The 21,410-nt window shown below is 38.0% G+C and overlaps 1 protein-coding gene across 2 annotated transcripts in view; it reads left to right on the top strand.

Annotated features, from left to right (window-relative positions):
• The window catches only part of FMR1NB (FMR1 neighbor), a 38,625-nt gene extending 18,132 nt beyond the window's left edge, over positions 1-20,493 (top strand). The window contains exons 3-6 of one of the 2 annotated variants that reach the window (XM_035725665.1): positions 5,153-5,293; positions 6,864-6,960; positions 18,795-18,946; positions 20,413-20,493. In XM_035725665.1, the coding sequence (XP_035581558.1) occupies positions 5,153-5,293; positions 6,864-6,960; positions 18,795-18,946; positions 20,413-20,429 (407 nt within the window). In that variant the 3' untranslated portion in view covers positions 20,430-20,493. Of the gene's footprint in view, positions 1-5,152; positions 5,294-6,863; positions 6,961-18,794; positions 18,947-19,738; positions 19,858-20,412 lie in introns of those variants that run through there. The other variant, XM_035725664.1, reaches the window with a different exon arrangement.
• The last annotated feature ends 917 nt before the right edge of the window (positions 20,494-21,410 follow it).

The raw sequence follows: 21,410 nt of genomic DNA, 5'->3' as shown, positions 1-21,410 counted from the left end.
GCTGAGAAAAAGAGAAACAAGTACAGGATCATGAGGGCAGAATTCGAGAGATAAGCGATACGATAAGATGAAACAACATTAGAATAATTGGGATCCCAGAAGAAGAAGAAAGGGAGAGAGGGGCAGAAGGTATATTGGAGCAAATAATAGCAGAGAACTTCCCTACTGTGAGGAAGGAAACAGGCATCAAAATCCAGGAGGCACAGAGAACCCCTCTCAAAATCAATAAAAATAGGTCAACACCCCGACATCTAATAGTAAAACTTATGAGTCTCAGAGACAAAGAGAAAATCCTGAAATCAGCTTGGGAGAAGAGATATGTAACCTGCAATGGTAGAAACATTAGATTGGCAACAGACCTATCCACAGAGACCTGGCAGGCCAGAAAGGACTGGCATGAGATCTTCAGAGCACTAAACGAGAAAAATATGCAGCCAAGAATACTATATCCAGCTAGGCTCTCATTGAAAATTGAAGGAGAGATCAAAAGCTTCCAGAACAAACAAAAACTAAAGGAAATTGCAAACACAAAACCAGCCCTCCAAGAAATATTGAAAGGGGTCCTCTAAGCAAAGAGAGAGCCTAAAAGCAACATAGATCAGAAAGGAACACAGACAAAATACAGTCACAGTCACCTTACAGGCAATACAATGGCACTAAATTCATACCTTTCAATAGTTACCCTGAATGTAAATGGGCTAAATGCCCCAATCAAAAGACACAGGCTATCAGATTGGATTAAAAAACAAGACCCATCAATATGCTGTCTGCAAGAGACTCATTTTAGACCCAAAGACACCCCCAGACTGAAAGTGAGGGGGTAGAAAACACTTTACCATGCTAATGGACACCAAAAGAAAGCTGGGGTGGCAATCCTTATATCACACAAATTAGATTTTAAAACAAAGACTGTAATAAGAGATGAAGAAGGACACCATATCCTACTTAAAGGGTCTATCCAACAAGAAGATCTAACAATTGTAAATATCTATGCCCCTAACATGGGAGCAGCCAATTTTATAAGGCAATTGATAACAAAAGCAAAGAAACACATTGCCAACAATACAATAATACTGGGGGACTTTAACAGCCCCCTGACTGAAATGGACAGATCATCTAAGCAAAAGATCAACAAGGAAATAAAGACTTTAAATGACACACTGGACCAAATGGACTTCACAGACATATTCAGAACATTCCATCCCAAAGCAACAGCATACACATTCTTCTCTAGTGCCCATGGAACATTCTCCAGAATTGATCACATCCTAGGTCACAAATCAGGTCTCAACCGGTACCAAAAGATTGGGATTATTCCCTGCATATTTTCAGACCACAATGCTTTCAAGCTAGAACTCAATCACAAGAGGAAAGTTAGAAAGAACTCAAATACATGGAGGCTAAAGAGCATCCTACTAAAGAATGAATGGGTCAACCAGGAAATTAAAGAAGAATTAAAAAAATTCATGGAAACCAATGAAAATGAAAACACAACTGTTCAAAATCTTTGGGATACAGCAAAGGCAGTCCTGAGAGGAAAGTATATAGCAATACAAGCCTTTCTCAAGAAACAAGAAAGGTCTCAAATACACAACCTAACCCTACACCTAAAGGAGCTGGAGAAAGAACAGGCAATAAAGCCTAAACCCAGCAGGAGAAGAGAAATCATAAAGATCAGAGCATAAGTCAATGAAATAGAAACGAAAAGAACAGTAGAATAGATCAAAGAAACTAGGAGCTGGTTCTTTGAAAGAATTAACAAGATTGATAAACCCCTGGCCAGACTGATCAAAAAGAAAAGAGAAATGACCCAACTCAACAAAATCATGAATGAAAGAGCAGCGATCACAACCAACACCAAAGAAATACAAACAATTATAAGAACATATTATGAGCAACTCTATGCCAGCAAATTAGATAACCTGGAAGAAATGGGTGCATTCCTAGAGATGTATCAACTACCAAAATTGAACCAGGAAGAAATAGAAAACCTGAACAGACCTAGAACCACTAAGGAAATTGAAGCAGTCATCAAAAATCTCCCAACAAACAAAAGCCCAGGGCCAGATGGCTTCCCAGGGGAATTCTATCAGACATTTAAAGAAGAATTAATACCTATTCTCCTGAAACTGTTCCAAAAAATAGAAATGGAAGGAAAACTTCCAAACTCATTTTATGAGGCCACCATTACCTTGATCCCAAAACCAGAGAAAGACCCCATCAAAAAGAATTATGGACCAATATCCTTGATGAACATGGATGCAAAATTCTCACCAAAATACTAGCCAATAGGATCCAACAGTACATTAAAAGGATTATTCACCATGACCAAGTGGGATTTATCCCTGGGCTGCAAGGTTGGTTCAACATCCGCAAATCAATCAGCGTGATACAATACATTAACAAAAGAAAGAACAAGAATCATATGATCCTCTCAACAGATGCAGAAAAAGCATTTGACAAAGTACAGCATCCTTTCTTGATCAAAACTATTCAGAATATAGCGATAGAGGGTACCTACCTCAATATCGTAAAAGCCTTCTATGAAAAACCTACAGCGAATATCATTCTCAATGGGGAAAAGCTGAGAGCTTTTCCCCTAAGGTCAGGAACGCGGCAGGGATGACCACTGTCACCACTGCTATTCAACATAGTATTAGAAGTCCTAGCCACAGCAATCAGACATGAAAAAGAAATCAAAGGCATCCAAATCGGCAAAGAAGAAGTCAAACTCTCACTCTTTGCAGATGACATGATACTGTATGTGGAAAACCCAAAAGACTCCACCCCAAAACTGCTAGAACTCATACAGGAATTCAGTAAAGTAGCAGGATATAAAATCAATGCACAGAAATCAGTGGCATTCCTATACACCAACAAGACAGAAGAGAGACAAATCAAGGAGTCAATCCCATTTACAACTGCACCCAAAACCATAAGATACCTAGGAATAAATCTAACCGAAGAGGCAAAGGATCTGTACTCAGAAAACTATAAAATACTCATGAAAGAAATTGAAGAAGACACAAATAAATGGAAAAACGTTCCATGGTCATGGATTGGAAGAACAAACATTGTGAAGATGTCAGTGCTACCTAGAGTAATCTACACATTCAATGCAATCCCCATCAAAATACCATCCACTTTTTTCAAAGAAATGGAACAAATAATCCTAAAATTTGTATGGAAACAGAAGAGACCCCAAATAGCCAAAGGAATGTTGAAAAAGAAGAGCAAAGCTGGCGGCATCACAATTCCCTACTTCCAGCTCTATTACAAAGCTGTCATCATCAAGATAGTATCTACTGGCACAAAAACAGACACATCGATCAATGGAACAGAATAGAGAGCCCAGAAATGGATCCTCAACTCTATGGTCAACTAATCTTTGACAAAGCAGGAAAGAATGTCCAGTGGAAAAAAGACAGTCTCTTCAACAAATGGTGTTGGGAAAATTGGACAGCCACATGCAGAAGAACGAAACTGGACCATTTCCTTACACCACACACAAAAATGGACTCCAAATGGTTGAAAAACCTAAACGTGAGACAGGAGTCCATCAAAATCCTAAAGGAGAACACAGGTAGCAACATCTTCGACCTCAGCCGCAGCAACTCCTTCTAGAAACATCACCAAAGGCAAGGGAAGCAAGGGCAAAAATGAACTATTGGGATTTCATCAAGATAAAAAGCTTTTGCACAGCAAAAGAAACAGTCCACGAAACGAAAAGACAACTGACAGAATGGGAGAAAATATTTGCAAATGATAAAGGGCTAGTATCCAAAATCTATAAAGAACTTATCAAACTCAACACCCAAAGAACAAATAATCCAATCAAGAAATGGGCAGAAGACATGAACAGACATTTTTCCAAAGAAGACATCCAAATGGCCAACAGATATATGAAAAAGTGCTCAGCATCGCTCGGCATCAGGGAAATCCAAATCAAAACCTCAATGAGATACCACCTGACACCAGTCAGAATGGCTAAAATTAACAAGTCAGGAAACGACAGATGTTGGCAGGGATGCGGAGAAAGGGGAACCCTCCTACACTGTTGGAGGGAATGCTAGCTGGTGCAACCCCTCTGGAAAACAGTATGGAGGTTCCTCAAACAGTTGAAAGTAGAGCTACCCTACGATCCAGCAACTGCACTACTGTGTATTTACCCCAAAGATACAAATGTAGGGATCCGAAGGAGTACGTGCTCCCCAATGTTTATAGCAGCAATGTCCACAATAGCCAAACTGTGGAAAGAGCCAAGATGTCCATCGACAGATGAATGGATAAAGAAGAGGTGGTATATATACACCATGGAATATTATGCAGCCATCAAAAGGAATGAGATCTTGCCATTTGCAACGACGTGGGTGGAACTGGAGGGTGTTATGCTGAGTGAAATGAGTCAATCAGAGAAAGACATGTATCATATGACCTCACTGACATGAGGAATTCTTAATCTGAGGAAACAAACTGAGTGTTGCTGGAGTGGTGGGCAGTGGGAGGGATGGGGTGGCTGGGTGATAGACAGTGGGTAGGGTATGTGCTATGGTGAGCTCTGTGAATTGTGCAAGACTGTTGAATCACAGATCTGTACTTCTGAAACAAATAATGCAACATATGTTAAGAAAAAAGAAGAAGAAGATAGCAGGAGGGGAAGAATGAAGGGGAGTACATCAGAGGGGGAGACGAACCATGAGAGATGATGGACTCTGAAAAAGAAACTGAGGGTTCTAGAGGGGAGAGGGTGGGTGGATGGGTTAGCCTGGTGATGGGTATTAAAGAGGGCACATTCTGCATGGAGCACTGGGTGTTATGCACAAACAATGAATCATGGAACCCTACATCAAAAACTAATGATGTAATGTATGGTGATTAACATAACAATTAAAAAAAAAACTACCTTACCAATGACCTGTTAATAATTTATATTTTTTTGCAGTTCATCTAGAATTGAAAATGTGATGTTAGTAACTTTGTGGTAATTTTTAGCTTAACTCTTATTTTTTTAGCATTCATCACTATTTGTAGATGTCATTCAGTATTTAAATGTACCAGTTTGCATTTTATTTTGTTTTGCAGTCATTATTTAATTAGGGAAAGTGCTTATTAACCATAGTGAATTCTTTTTCTTGGATTTTGTTTCTAAAAGCATGCATTCCAAAGGAGAATCAGGTTGTGAAGGCTTGCAATAAGCTGCAAGATTATAACAAGATTGAATGTTTGGAATACAAATGCTGTTATTCATCATTCAGGACCAATAACTTCAGCTGCTTTGCCCCATTAAAAGATAGTAAGTTCATCCTCTTACATTTATTATATTTCTATTTTTAAAAATCAAATAAATAGGTCACAATGGCATAAATTTAAATTTGGATCTTCCAGCTTAACACTTAAAGGGGGCTCCCAGCCCTAAAGCAAGACTGTCTGTAAAAGTCCTGAGGTGGTCAGGCCTCTATTCATGAACAGTTTCTGCTTAGCCCTTAGATGTGACTTTGGCAGTTCAAAATTAGTCTCATCTTTTCTTTTGCTTTAGTCACTCTCTGTCTTCTTCCAAAGATTCCAGACTCTATGATATGTAACCCTCAGTGCCTGGGAGAAAATACGAATCAGGCATGCCTTAGCTTATTTTTCTCTTCTCACTTTCTCTTCCTACTTGAGTAGAATTCTTCCCATTTATCTTGTCTTCAACATCTCAGTACGTAACAGTAGACTCAAATGTTCCTTGTTAAGGTTTGTTTATTAGTTTCTCTTTGTTCTATTTTTTTTGAATCAGGTTCTTAAGATTTTTTTTTTCTTTACAAAGTTTTAAGAACTAGAACATCTGTTTTTGCTCCTGCATTTGGATAGTGGAGACATATTACCAGTTGGTCCCATGATGGACATATTAGTTATGATTAAACACTAACAAATACTACAAAAAGGATACGTGCATGCAAAACAATGTCTTAGGTTAATATAGTCCCTATTCAATTTACAGCTCTTTGTTGAACATCTAGTATTAATAATGGAAACTGAAACCTGATCATGAATATAGTATTACAATTTCAATACTGTCACATGGTGTTTATAATTCATTCATCAGTTTAGTCTTTTTATTATGTGTGAAGAGACATTTGGTCTTTGTAGAGGGAAAACTTGAACCGTGACTTAAAATTCCCAATCATATTAGAATGCATTTCCAAATGAATATAAGAATAAAATATGCTTGGGGCACCTAGGTGGCTCAGTTGGTTGAGCATCCAACTCTTGGTTTCGGCTCAGGTCCTGATCTCAGGGTTGTGAGATTGAGCCCAGCTGCAAACTCTGCACTCAGTGTGGAGTCTGCTTGTCCCGCTCCCTCTGCCCCTCCCCCTACTCTCTCTCTCTCTCTCTCTCTAAAATAAATAAATAAATAATATGCTTATTGACCTGCAAATTCTTGATTTCTTGTTTAATGTTTTGTAATTTGGAAGTAAACATTTAAGAAGCCATTCCTTTAACAAGTTAACTATTCATAGATTAATTCACTCCTTGAGTGCTCGAGGATGTATAACATATGGCCAAGGGAAAAAAAAACACTTAGGCCACAGGAAGAAATATATAGTATGAGTCATAATAGTCTGTTAACAAAAACAGTAGAATCATTTTGTTAAGGCTTCCTTTGGGAGGCATGTATTCAAGTGTAGTGTTTAGTTGTATTTCAAGAACATTTCTTAAACTCCTGCTCCTGATAGAGTAGCAAAGATATTTACCTGACATATAAGAATACCTCCTTATTTTGCTTTATTCACTGGTAGTTTTTTAATAAAAACTTTATGAAAGAGCTCAGATTTGCTTCTCTTGCTTGTCATAAAAGTAACAGGATATAATTAAACCAACAGAGCCTACACAGATGTTCCGGATGTTTGGGCTTGGTGTGATCAGCATGATCATCCTGGGATGTCTGCCCATTTATTGCTGCTCTTTTTGCCGGAGGAGGTAGGGAAACATAAACTTTTATTTGCTGATTGCTGAGTGTATTTGGATATTTCTGTGTAGACACATTTATTCATATGCACTAGAAACACAGGGATTGTGTTTGGGTCCCTTTTGTTTAAAAGAAGGTAGCTTAGGAAAAACCTAAAATAGAGTTACCATAATATTCTTAAATGCATGTTATTTTATTTTTCCATAAATTTAGACATTCTCTTGCATAGTCTGTATATTCCCTCATCAGAGAATTGGAAGGAAAAATACATCAGTGAACTGGGAGTGTATGAGTGGAAGTGGTTATTAACTGCAAGTCAGAAGAGTTCCCAGAAGTGTTGTCTCCATCTAGTAGCCAGTCATCTACTATTGGGTCTTAAAAGCCTTGGTCTGTCTTCAAGCCAATTTGTATCAGATTTCTTCTTAGCATCTTATAAAAAATTCCAGTGGCCTATTGGCACAATGCTTCTAAGGTTTTAAAGAAAATGGCTCCCTACCTACTGGAACAGTGGATGTGGAGATAGAGAGCAGGGCCAGGGGGAGTGAGGCAGTTGGAGCACAAAATTTAAGGAAGCACTCACTCTCAGATTTGTGCAAGTGCAGGGTCGGCACTTCAGTTCTCTGGGAAAGAAAAGGTACCTGGGGTGCCTGGGTGGCTCAGCCGGTTGTCCAACTCTTGATTTCGGCTCAGGTCATGATCTCAGGGTCCTGAGATAGAGCCCCGTGTCGGGCTCCATGCTCAGTGGGGGGTCTGCTTCTCTCCCTCTGTCCCTCACCACCGCCTCATCCCACCCCTGCTCGTGCACGCTCACGCACGCTCTCTCTCAAATGAATGGATAAATCTTAAAAAAAAAAAGACACCTGTTGAAAATTAAGCATCTTTGATGTTTTTATTTGAGTTAATGAGAAGGCGGTATTTGAGGTACCAAAAAATGGTTTAGATTTCACTGAAAGATTGACACTATACACGAGTTACCTTATTTTCCATGAAGATCATTAAGTCTTTTTTCTTCTTTTTTGTATCTTTTCCTTGAGTTTGATGAATGTGTCATATTCATCACTGTATTTTCAGTCCATAGCAGGGTGTTTAATATATTTTTAAGGTGCTTAATATATTTTTGTTGAACAGATGAATGGTTGAATGAATAAAGAAATATAGTAGATGGCATTGGCTAGCCTGGAAGGCAGTCTTACAGTAATTTAGACTTTCTCATCATTACATCATTTTCTCAGACTATTTTGAAGACACAGTGGAGTCACAGCCTTTCAACTCCTCCAGTTTTCTGCTGGTCAGTTCTCTCAGTTTTCATTTAGTTTCCTATACAGAGTGTGTAATCCCTAGGCCTCTATCATTTTCTTTCTTTCCACAGATGATTGGGAATAGGAGTGGAATTTTTGACCCTTCCTTCTTCAAAGTTTGATTTCAGATAAAAAATAACCCATGAATAAAAATGAAATACTATTTGCTAGAAAAGGGTGGCTAGGATTATGCCATGCAATTTAGAATGTCTGGTATAATAGGCCTGGTATAATAATTTCATTACGGCCCCTCTGTTATGTCTCTGCCAAGGAGTTTAATGGGCTATTCAGGTACACTGGATTTTTCTTTAAAATGAAATTAAAAAAAATGAATTTCAAAGAATTATTCCTTGATAAGAATATGTTTTCTTCTTTCTACATAGTATAAACTGCTTGAGAGACTTGAACAATGTGAATAGTATACTTATTGGACACCAAAACTTTTGGTTTACTATGATTTATTTATTTATTTGTTTATTTTTTAAATTTATTTTACGATTTTGTGTAAGAGTGGTATGTTTCTTCAGACATCCTGGGTTGTTTGTTGCAACCTCAGAGTATGTGCTTATTGGCAGCTGGCTGCTTAGCTTAATTTCCAGGAACAATGGATGTCTGAGGGTGGTTGTGGCACTGTCAGGCTTTTCCTGGTAAGCTGATTTTAGAGGCAAGGGGAATAATTGTGTTAGAATAAAGAGCCTATCCTTGATACCAAACAAGGAGCTTAAATGGAAGCCAAAGCCTGCTAACCACCCCTCTGCATTTTGGGGGTCAAAATATCTCTTTAGAACTATCTCCTTAACTCACTTCCTGTTCTTCATTTCAAAGAATAACGAGATAGATAAAATATTACAGTAGGTAAAATAAATGACCACATAAAAGGGAAATAGATGCAGCAGTAAAATCAATATGTAGTGGTTTTTAAAAGAAAAGAAAGTAGCCAAACACAGGTGTTTGTCTAAATCAGAGGGGCTAAAAGCCAAAAGCAGATCTGCGGTAACATGATCTGGATCTATTTGTTGGAAGAACTCTTGAGGCATTGGAAGATACTCTTAAGCTCCTCCTCCTGCTGGATCCTGTCCTATACATTAAATATACATACCTTCAGATGTTGTACCTCTCCCCTCTTGGCCTTTTGTTGTAAGCCAAAACAAGTGATGTTTGACATTCCCCAGCTCCTGCAATTTGGACAGTGAGTTTTATTTACAGATTGCCTCAGGAGCTAACGACTGGCAAGAACTGGAGGGAGTAAAAATGAGAAGTAATATGAGCAGGTGGGAGAAATGAAAGCAGTTTAGAGGAAGAGGATAATCACTTTCCAGAGCCAAATGTATTTCATTCTTTTGGTGCCTAATTCATGCTTTCCATAGTTGACCATATTTAGTCACTGCTTGTGCTAGGGAGGACACAGAAATGTCCAAGACATAGGCCCTATTTTCAAGGAGCTTAAATCTACCTTAAAATAAGTCCCAAGCATGACATGTTAGATAACAGTATAAAGATGGGGTACAATTAAGGACTAAAAGAGTGGTGGCAGTAACTTGTCAAAGTTCTGAGGCAGCAGGGATCAGGATGAGTGGGAGAGAGCAGAGTGGGCTCTACAGTGGAGGTGCTGTTTGAGCTGAGTTTTAAAGGGAGGACAAGATTTAGGTTGGAGGGGGCTCCCACAGAATTCATTACATCCAGATGGAGTCTCCTCACGATAAACCCTTGAACTGCTCATCATTTGTAAGCAGAGGTGTCTGAACTTTGCTCCTGAAGTAATCTATAATGGAATCTCTAGTTTACTTCTACTTGACTTGAGTTCATGTGTGGTATGAACCAGTTACACAGAGAACTCAAGACAGCTTGAGCTGGTTGCACATATACAAAAGGGAGCAGAGAGCATTAGTGAAAAGCTTTCTAAGAATTTGCTACTAATAGCCTTATTAAACTTGCATATAAGATGAGTTTTGAAATTCATTACATCTTCAAGGTTATATAAGATCTATTTTTATTCTCATTAATAGGGATCAGAGCCTCATTAGGTTTAAGTGTCACTGACAGGCTTAAGACTTATAGAGAGATGAAGGAAGGAAAAGATCAGGTGGATGAAGACAAAGGAAGCAGGGCGGTGGGGGGGCTCTAGTGAAGAGAGGAGAAGAGTGGTGGCTGAATTGTTCCCGTTACAGTAATAGAGTGCCAATAACAGTAGTCTCAAGTGCCAAATTGAGTTTCTAATCTTTATCTGTTTTTAGATAAAGTTTAATCTCTATGCATAGGCCAGTTAAACATCTGTGTATTATATAGTGATAAGATACTTGAGTATGTACATAGCTTTGGTAAGGCGGAAAATTCAAACATTATAATGCCATGCCTATTAAACTCAGATGGAGTGCATTTTCTTGTTTTTTTTTTCTCCTGTCAGATTGAATTTGCAACTTTGAATTAAGAAAAAATTCAGAACTCAGTCTGCAAATGACAAAACTATGTTTTCTTTCAACTAATAAAAAGGCATTTTTTTTAAGATTGTAGATCATCTGATACACAGATGATGTAAATAGCACATCCCCCATACAATTTCAATGTAGCTACTTGCCAGATGGCTGTTACTGAAAATTCCTACATTTAGACAAATCCTGCTGCGTGATTCTCTGTATTATAATGTGGTTTTCATTATGCAGATAGTCTTAATACCACTTAGTTTCTTAGAATGGGAGGTAAAGAATTGGGAATAAATGTGTCAAAAATTGCCTAAAAATCACCACCCATTGAATTTTAAAAATAGGCATTTACATTTTCAAATCCCCATGTTTGTGTTTCCATTATACTGTACAATATAATTAGTAATGTTATTTTGAAAAGCTTTATGCTGCAATTAGCCAACTGCTGAAAGGTTTGAAGTTCCTGGATTATATACATACGAATTCAGAGAAAGGAAATAAAATCTATAAATTTTAAAAGTGTGGCTAGTCTCTAAGAACTTTGATAAAATATGATCAGATGAGAATATGAGCAAACTGGAACCCTGCTCTAACATGAGTCACTGTAGATTTGAAACTCACATAAAACCAGTTCTTCTTGGACCCTGTTCAAGGTAATTTAGTTACTGAAATAATAAGAGAATCTCATTATATGCAGATTATATGTCTGAGGTGTTCCCATTGCAAGGACTCCAAGGGCAGCATTTTAGAGAATTCTGGAATAGTAGGTACTATTAAAAAGAACATTTTGTTGCCAAGTAACTAATTACCTCATTGCAAAATGCAGTGGCCTTTTCTCAATTCCCATTCAACTTGACCTTTTAGTTCCATAGTAGTACACTGTTGACTGCTCCTTTCTTAAAACTTTCCTTCCTTGGATTTCATTGTTCCCCTTACCATTCTGATCCATCTGTTTGCTTTTCTTTGTTCTCCCAACTGTGGTTGTTTCCCAAAGTCTTATTCTCATCTACCAGAGAATATTACAAGTATGTATCAGAAAGAACATTTGAAAAGATCTGTGTTCTAGTTCTGCCTTTCTACCAGTTTTATAGTGAGCTTAACTTCTTTTGGTACTGGTTTTCTCTTAAAATTAGAGTGGAGAATTGAGTTAGATAATTTCTAAGGTCCTTTCTGATCATAATATTCTGGGTTTCTCTTTTAAATTTGAATCCTGGGGGGCGCCTGAGTGGTTCAGTCAATTAAGCATCTACCTTTGGCTCAGGTCCTAAACCCAGGGTCCTGGGATATAGCCCCACCCCCTGCATCCGGCTCCCTGCTCAGCAGGGAGTCTGCTTCCCCCTCTCCCTCTACCCCTCCCCCTGCTTGTGTGCTCTCTCTCTCTCTCTCTCTCAAATAAATAAATAAATAAATCTTTTTTTTTAAATCTGAACCCTGAAATCCTTATCTCTACCTCTTCCATATTACCAATTGCCCTCATGAATTAGACGTTCTGTTAGCACCTTAAATGCAACATGTGGAAGAACGGAACTTAACTTTTTTTCTCTCAAATCATCTCCCCTTGACACTTGTCCATTTCTATCAGTGATTTCTTTAGTCTCCCAGACTAGAAACCTTGGAGTCATCTGTGAGTATTTATTTTCCTTTATTTTCAGTATGTAATCTATTCTCTTAGTCCACTGTCATTTTTTGCTTTCCTTTGGAATGAGTCTGAGGTTTGCCTCTTCTCCAATTTATTTATTGTTACCGCTTGGTCCAAGTCTTGTATGCTGTCAACTTCTGTCCTGGGTAAGTGATTTCAGGAGAGGAGCAAAAAGGAGCCAAGGTGTATTAGTCTTCTAGGGCTGCCATAACAAAACACCAGAGACCAGGGGATTTAAACAACAGACATTATTTTCTCTCACTTCTGCAGGCTAGTAGTCCATTGTGATGATGCCAGCTAATTTGGTTTCTGGTGAGGGCTCTCTTCCTGCAGATGGCCATCTTCTCACTGCATATTCACTTGGCCTTTCCTTGATGCATGAGAGAAGGGGGAGAGAGAAAGAGCAAAATCTCTGGGTTTTAGTTAAAAAACTGAAAAATTGGGGCACCTGGGTGGCTCAGTCGGTTAAGCGTCTGCCTGTGGCTCAGGTCATGATCTCAGGGTCCTGGGATCAAGCCCTGGTCAGGCTCCCTGCTCAGGGGGCAGCCTGCTTCTCCCTCACTGTCCGCCCCTCCCCCTGCTTGTATGCTCTCTCTTTCTCTCTCTCAAATAAATAAAATTCTTTAAAAATAAATAAATAAATAAGTAAATAACTGAAAAATTAGGGCGCCTGGGTGGCTCAGTTGGTTAAGCGACTACCTTTGGCTCAGGTCATGATCCCAGAGTCCTGGGATTGAGTCCTGCATCAGGCTCCCTGCTCAGTGGGGAGTCTGCTTCTCCCTCTGACCCTACCCCCTCTTGTGCTCTCTCTCTCTCTCTCACTCTCTCAAATAAATAAAATAAAATCTTAAAAAAAAACTGAAAAATTAGTTTTTATAATGACATTCATTTTACTGATTGGGGCCCGACCCTTATGACCTCATTTAAACTTAACTATTTCCTTAGAGCCCCCAATCTGCAAATAAATACACTGGAAGTTAGGGCTTAAATATATGAGTTTTAAGGTCACAAGCATTCAGTCCTGTAACAACACAAGGCTAGCTGGCATCCAAAGGCAAAGAAAGAATTGAGAACTGTAGAGGGCATTGGAATGAGGTGTTTAATCCAAAGAGTTTATACAAGAGAGACTGTAACTAGGTTGGGATGGCAAGTGGGGTTTGGAAGATGGCTAGGAGTTGAGTCCTGGAAAAGGTTCCTGGCACTTTGATAGGAATATATGCCTGTGCCCTTAAGAAGTAGTAAGGATGCATTACCAAGCCAGTTTGGACATATACCTGGATTCCTAATCTATGCTCCTAATAATCCTTCCTGTAGTGTCCTGCCAGATTAATCTTCCAAAGATAGTATTATTTCATTTCATTATATTATTCAAGAACTTCTAATGCATTCAAGAATATCTGAATTCCAGACTGTGTGTTAGGTAGTGTGAAGGACAAAAACATGATTCAGATCATGCTCTGCTCTCAAGGGACACCATAGTCTAATAAGGGATATATATATATATATACACAAATACCCAAAATAAATAGTCTAATAAGGGATATATATTTATATATACACACACACACAAATACTCAAAGTAAAAAGTCACACTCCACAAAGAAGGTACAGGTAAAAACAATTAGCATGTTTGGCCTTTTCAATTTATGTAAAGTTTTCACATACATTGTCTTATAGGCCCTTCAAAACAGAGGTGGGTTTGGTCTCTTGCTCAAGATTACATAGTAATAGAGCAAGGATTACAATCTGTTTTCTCAGTTCCTTGCTTTTTCTACTATAGAAAGTAGGAAGAAAAGAAATGTAGACAAAAACACAATGGCATCTTGTTACTTCAAGTCCACTCAAAAGGCTGTGGCTTTCAAAGTTATCTATATTAGATTCATTCTGTTGCTCCAATAACAGTTCTTATAACTCTCCATGTATCTTGTGTTCCATCCAGGGAACTATCTTTACTTTTCTTGGCATACCCCAGGCTTTATTCTTGCCTCTGTTCTTTTGCCCATTTTGCTCCCAAATTCTGGGATTTTTCTTCTTCATCCTCTTCACAAATTTGAATTCTCTCTTACCTTCATATTGTAACTGCCCCAATTCGTCCACAAAGTGTTCTGCAACTGCTCTAGATCCCAGTGTTTTCTCTTTTCTTGGAGCCTCTCTCTGCTCTTGTGTTTTTAACCAGATAGTATAACACAAATTATCCTTTTTATCCTGTTATTAGTTTTCTTTCTCTGGCTAAATTGTAACTTCTGTGAGGACAAGGGGCCAAGCTTTGTACTTCTCTGAATGTAGAGCTGTGGTTCCCCAAATGGGGTCCCTGCACTCGTATCATCATCAATCCCTGGGAGCACGTCAGAAATACATGTTCTCAGGCCCTACCCCAGACCTACTGAATCAGAACTCTGGGGTTAAAGCCCAACAATTTGTGTTTTAACAAGCCCAACAAGTCATTCTCATGTATACTCAGGTTTGAGAACCACAGGTCTCTAGACCATGTGGTAGGCAACTCAGTAAATAATGATTGAAATAATCTAGTCAGTCATTTTGGTGGATTCTCTATCTTTTTGATGTTGCAAATGGTAAGTTGAATTAATAAGTTTTTTATCTTTAAGACTGATGTTATATTCTTTAGCTATCATAAAGGATTTATATTTATATTAATGAATTAGAGTTTGTTAAGAAACATGGAAAAATCAACCTACTAGACCAGTAATTATCATGCTCTAGTCTGTAGATGACTTTTATGGAAGTAACCTTGGGAATATTTAATAATATAGATTCCCAGACTGTACCCAAGAGATTCTGATTTAGTAAGTCTGGGATTTGGACCTGAAATGTGTATTTTCTAAAGCACCCCAAATGAATCTGGTACATAGTACATTTGGACTAGACTCTCCAGTTCAATCCTTTATACATTCTTCTTCTTTCTGCAAATATTTATTGAGCTCCTACTTTGGTCTGGGCACTTGCTAGGTGTTGTGTTCTTCTCCATCTGGTCATCTCCCTGGGCAGCCTCATTGTCTGTGTTATGAGCCATCTAAGCCCATAGCTTCAGAGTTCCCTGATGCACTCAATTCTGAGGAATCTCTCCTGCATTCTGTATTGGCCACCCACTTTCATGCCCATATCCTGAATCTTGTCATTCATCAAAAATTGAACCTCTGAATCTCTGAAATCTTAAACTTCAAATCTCAGACTACTCTTTGACCATAGGTGCTTTGTCCTCTAGGTTTTTCCTTTCTTTTACTCTTGCTGCACCTGTCCTTATTAGGACCTCTAGGCTCTTTAACTCTGTTTTCCCCTATCTTCTGTTTTCTGTCTTTTAATATTATCTGATTTCTTTATCCAGCCTGGATCCTATTGTCTGATACATGAATCCATTCTTTCCAGCTCCTTTGTTTCATTGAAATTGAATCCACACTACTTCTCTGCTCCTAGATCTATAGGTTCCTGGGAATTCTTAGAGAAAAAAAATCTCACAACTGTATAGATCTGTATCACAAGAAATTCCTAGTGAGCCAATTAGTGTTTCCAGCCACACCACTCTACTTGATGTTTACAAACAACATACTTCTTTGCCACTCTGATCTTTTCACACAATGTACCACCCACTGATTGAAATGCTCTTATACATCCTCCCATATGTACTCTTCTTTATCTGGCTCACCCCATTCTGGATGCAGGCCTCAGCTTAGATGTTACCTCCTCTAGGAAGCTTACCCCAAACCTCTGGCCCAGACTGGGTCAGGCTTCTTCCTTTTTGTCTCCTACCAATTTCTGCTTACCTCTGTTTGGATTATCTCAATGTGATATAATTATCAGCTTATAGATCTGTCTTCCCTTCTAAATTTTAAGCTTCTTGAGGATAGGACACGTATATTATTCATCTTTATGTCTCTAGTATTTAGAATGGTGTTTATTTCATAAATGAGCAAATGTGTCAGTGAGTGAATGAATATGAGATATGTTGATCTGTACATTTCAAGTGTGAGGATGCTGGTCACGATATGAGATTTTACATAAAAAGAAGAAAAAAGAAGAAAATCACCTCTGGGACTCTGGACAAATCATTTCACCCCTACTTTCCCTCTTGGGCATTCTCATTAGATATTGGGTAGAATTATCTAACTTTGGATCTCAGTAATGAATGTTAAGTCTGAACCTAAAACCTAGTTCTCTGCAACCTAGACTAGTGCAGTGCATTTCAAAATAAGGCCGTGTTACATTCTTCTTTGTCAATTAAGGTGAAATGTACTCCATTAAATTTAGAGTAGAAGCTATGGATAAAGAAAACATAGTTATTTTAGTTATGTGAAATAAAATATATTGAAGTCACAACATCAGAAAAAAATATAAGTCCCCAATTTCTTATCTAAAATTCTGAAGTTCAAAAAGTTCTACAAACCTAAAGCTTTTTTCCTAACTCATTTGGCAGCAAAACCTGAGCTGACCTGACCTGAGACATTTTCTAGTTATTATTTAATGCTTAGAACGGATAATCATATATTTTGTTGTAGAAGTATTATTGCATTTGATCATGAGATGTTGCTCCAGACCTTATGGGAGTGTCATGTAATATTCAGTATATCATGTCATATTGCCTTTCTAAAACCCAAAACATTCTGCATTCTGAATCACATCTGGCCCCAAGAGACTGAGAACTATGTAGTTATTTCAGTTATTATTTTTTTGAGACTGAAGTTAATAACACTAAAACATAAAGAGGCCATAGGTAAATCATAAATATATTTTTGGCCTTCACCCACTATTTCATTTATGCCTGGAGACTTTTTTTATGATTAATTGAGGAAAAAGTATTTATTTGCTCCATATATGTCTTACCTAGTGGAGCTCAGTGACAACCCAGTAATGCAGTTAGAGGGGAGAAAAGTGAGTATTACCTTCAAAGTCATCATTTCAAAGGCAGGCTTATCAATCTCTGGGCCTCACATGCTAAGAACCTGGTTGCTCGGTATAGCTAAGTAGCACTGTCAGGAGCCAGGTGTCCTCTTCTGTATACTACCTAGCTTTGAGCTAAGGATAGGACTATGTTATCTGTCATTATGTCTTCATAATATCATATGGAAATCTTCCTTTCTCTTTTGGGTTTCCGTCCTTACCTTTGCTTTGAGCATTTCTAGTTTTTCTCCTTGGCTTGTGCTTAGATCTTTAGAAAGTGAAAGATCTTGGGGCACCTGGCTGGCTCAGGTGTTGGAGCATTCAACTCTTGATCTTGGGATTGTAAGTTCGAGCCCCATAGTGGGTGTAGAGATTACTTAAAAATAAAATCTTTAAAAAAAAGAAAGCGAAAGCTCTTATAAAAATAAATACCAACTAACATTTCCTGAACCCTCATTGGGTACAAGGCTCTGTGGGATATATGAAGTTACAAGGTAAGGCTCTAGCCTGAAGTTATTTCCAAGCTCTGAGAGGAAAAGGGGACAAGTTTGCATAGTGAGTGAGACATTGCTCTTTAGATTTAGGCAGGTCTGGATTTGAAACCTGGCACCATTACTGAGTAGTGTGGTGACATCAGACAAATTACTTTCCTCCTCGGTGCCTCAGTTTCCCCATCTGAAAAATGGAAATGATAGGAAAAGAACCTGCCTCATCAAGTCATCATGAAAATTAAATAAGATCATGCACATGAAGTGCTTATGTACAGGCCTTGGCACATGGGAAGTCTGTCATACTTGTTATTAGTCATTATTTGCTAATGCTGCAGTGTGGTCTAAGGGAAAGATGCTGTATTTTAGAGTCAAACAGACCTTGGTTCAAATGCTAGCATCTCCATTTACTATCTATGTATGACCTTGGGTGAGTTAACTTCTCTAAACCCCAGCTTAATTATTTGCAGAACAGGAAACACAATATCCACCATATAGGGTTGTTGTGAGGATTAAGTGAGATAAAGTATGTAAAGCACCTGGCTAAGTTCTTAGCCTGTGATGGGCTCTCAGGCACCCCTAACCCTGACTATCCACATGAATGCCAGGAAGTACAAGATTGAATACCAAATGATAGCAATAGACAGTGAAAGTGCAAGCTTGTAAAATTATAGTTGATAATGTAATGTGAACTATTACCATTTAGTTTTGAAATTAATAGGAGAGAAGAATCGCTATAGGCTAGGAGTAAAAGGGAAGGTTTCCTAGGCAAATAATATATAAGCTGGGTTTTGAAGTGTGAGTAACATTGATGTCAGCAGAGGGGAGTACGACAGCATTCCTATCATAGAAGAGGATCAAGTGATCAAAATGACAATATGTAGAGTAATAGTAATGGTTACAATGATAAATATGAATGAGCCAAGTGCAATATTTTCTATCAGATTTGTTAAATATGGTGAGTTAAACAATCAGGTGGGAATGTGTAAAGAGTTACGTAGGTAAATAGCCTTTTCCTTATAACCCATCATTTTTTATAATCCATAATTGTTATTGTTGTATCACTGTTGAGAAATAAGGTTTCACTTTGAACTTTTAATATTACAGTAAATGGGCCAATCCTTTACGAAGGAGACTCAACAGAATTTTAAAGGGTTTGAAGAAACAAAGAAAGAAAATAAAGAGGGATGCTGAAATGTTAAGGACAGCAGTAGAAGAGGAGGAAGGTTTAGGTGATGAAAAAGAGCAAGAGACCAAAGGTAATTAGCAGTAGGATATAAAATTGAAGTATTTAATATTTGATTCTTGTTACCACCATCTTGGTTCAATTCATTTTTTTTTTTAACCCCACAAATGCTTGGACCACAGGAGTTCAGCTTCTGAAACAGTATTATCACTAGGGATATTTGGAATCTAGGAAGGTGGACAAGAAGTGTGCCAAGTTGTTTGGATACCACATTGTTTGGTATACATAGTTCAGCCCTTTAGAAGAAATGAGTGGAATCTGCCTGCTCTGACTCTGCAGCTCCATGAAAGACACCCTTGCTAAATAATAATGGCTATAGTTCCCCATATGTATCGACCATGCCAAATATCCAGGGGAAGGAGAGTAGCTTCAGGAATCTGACAGACCTGCAATCAAATCCTGGATCCTAGCTGTTAGTTTCAGCTACCTGTTCCCCAAACTTAAATAATTCAGTATGATAAGTGGTTGAGGGATCCCAGAATCATACAGCAGGGACTACCTGGCCCTCAGGCTTACAGATCTCCTAGCCTTGGCCTGAGTTTCCTCCTCCCATAATAATTACAAAGAGCCAACTAAGAATAAAATGGTTGGTGAGAAAAGAGGTATCAGGGAATAGAGTATTGGACTGGGGGGCAGTCAGGAGACTCAGGCCATTAACTTGTGGCATTTTCATGGACAAGTTAAGTTAATCTTTCAGCAACTTGATACCATCAGCTGAAATTTTTTGTGTAGCTTAAACAATATGTATATGAAAATGCTTTGAAAATTGCAATGTAATACTCAAATTTAAATTGTTAATTTCTAGCCCCAGTTACAGAGAAGCAGAGGAGTGGAATAACAGACCACTGATCTTGGTGTCAGGAGACTCTGGCCTTAGTCTCAGTTCTGCCATTATGTACAGTGGGAGCTTGGGCAATTCCCTTAACTTTCCTGGGCTTCAGTTCACTAAGCTGCAAAATGAGAAGTTTGGACTAGATGAACAGGAAATGTGACTTATTTCAGAAGAAACAAAATCTTTATATAAGGTATTATATATATATGTATGTATATAACTGTCTATATAAGGTAATACATAAGTATATATATATATATAATCATACATGTATATACATACCTATATATTATTGCTTTGTATAAGTTTAATGCAATACATACATGTGCATATGTATGCACACACAGACACACATATGTGACATTATAAATAGACTAACAGTACAGTTTCTGTGGGCCATTTACTGGGGCATGGATGTTCACCTTGTTATTCAGAAATTGTCATTGTATTTGCCACAGTGTATTTTGTCTTTATGCCTCACAGTAACATAAGATGGTACACTGGCAAACTGAAAATAAAGTTAAACATGGCATTGAACATACAGAGTTTGAGAACTTCGTTGCAGTCATTTTCTTTTCTAACAAAGTGTAATGTATGTATACTAGTCCTTTCAAGTTGTTTAATTCGACTTTACTTTTCTCCTATAGCATTATTTTCCCACTGAGAAGAACACAAACCATTCAGAGCAGAGGTGACTGTCCCAGTCATCTAAGCCTGATGGAGCATTTTAGGACAAAAATTAGTTGTCATTTTTGTCATGTTTACTTCCAAATATAAAATAAAGTTGATAGTTCTGTTTCTGTGCATCAAACCAGGATCTGAATTCTTCTTATTAAAAATAGTTTCTACAGAATTAAAAAAAAAAAACATGAAAAGCACTGGTGGCATTTCAGGTCCTAGGTAGTAATGTGACTTTTGCAACTGCGGTTATGTTACCAACATATACTTCTGTTGGGTTTAAATAAGGCAGAGATTTCATGTTGTTACTCACCTTCCAGCAAAGGGGTTGGTTGGGGGAAACCCAGTGATCATATTTCACTATATATGATACTGTGTTTATTTTGAAGAAAAGAGGTAACAATATTTTGTAGTAGGGTTCTTCTTTTTATTTTATAATTTGTAACATTATTTTTTCTACCATAAAAAGCACACTCAGTATAGAAAATTTGGTAAAGTTCTGTAGAAGAAAGAAAAAAATCATCCATAATCCTACTACCAAGAGCTGAACACTGTTGTTAGCTTATGTCTTTTTTTAAAACAATTGTGTTCTGTAACATACATTAATTGATTTTTAAAAAGTTGTCTTTTCTTTATTATTCACTTTCCTCTTTTGAAATGTATGGGGCTCAAGCTTACCTGGGCTTCTTGCTCATCCATTCAACAAGCATTGAATAAGCCCCTGTTATGGGCAATGCAGTTTCTGTGTGCTGGGGATGTAGTCACAAGCAAGATGTAGTTGGCCTTTCCCTCATGGAGCTCACAGTCCAGCTGGAGAGGAAGTCAGGTAAAGAAGTAATGACAAGGCTATGATAGAAGGAGTACCAAGTTCTATGGGAGCATTTAGCAGGGGCACTTAGCCCAGATTTCAGGAGGAGGCATAAAATTGAAGGTAAGTAGGACCAACAGGTGTTTCCCATGCAGTCAC

This window comes from Zalophus californianus, chromosome X, assembly GCF_009762305.2.
Source record: "Zalophus californianus isolate mZalCal1 chromosome X, mZalCal1.pri.v2, whole genome shotgun sequence".
Taxonomy (NCBI): Eukaryota; Metazoa; Chordata; class Mammalia; order Carnivora; family Otariidae; genus Zalophus; species Zalophus californianus.
The sequence above is the reverse complement of the archived record's forward strand: the minus strand, read 5'-3'. Positions and strand labels throughout refer to the sequence as shown.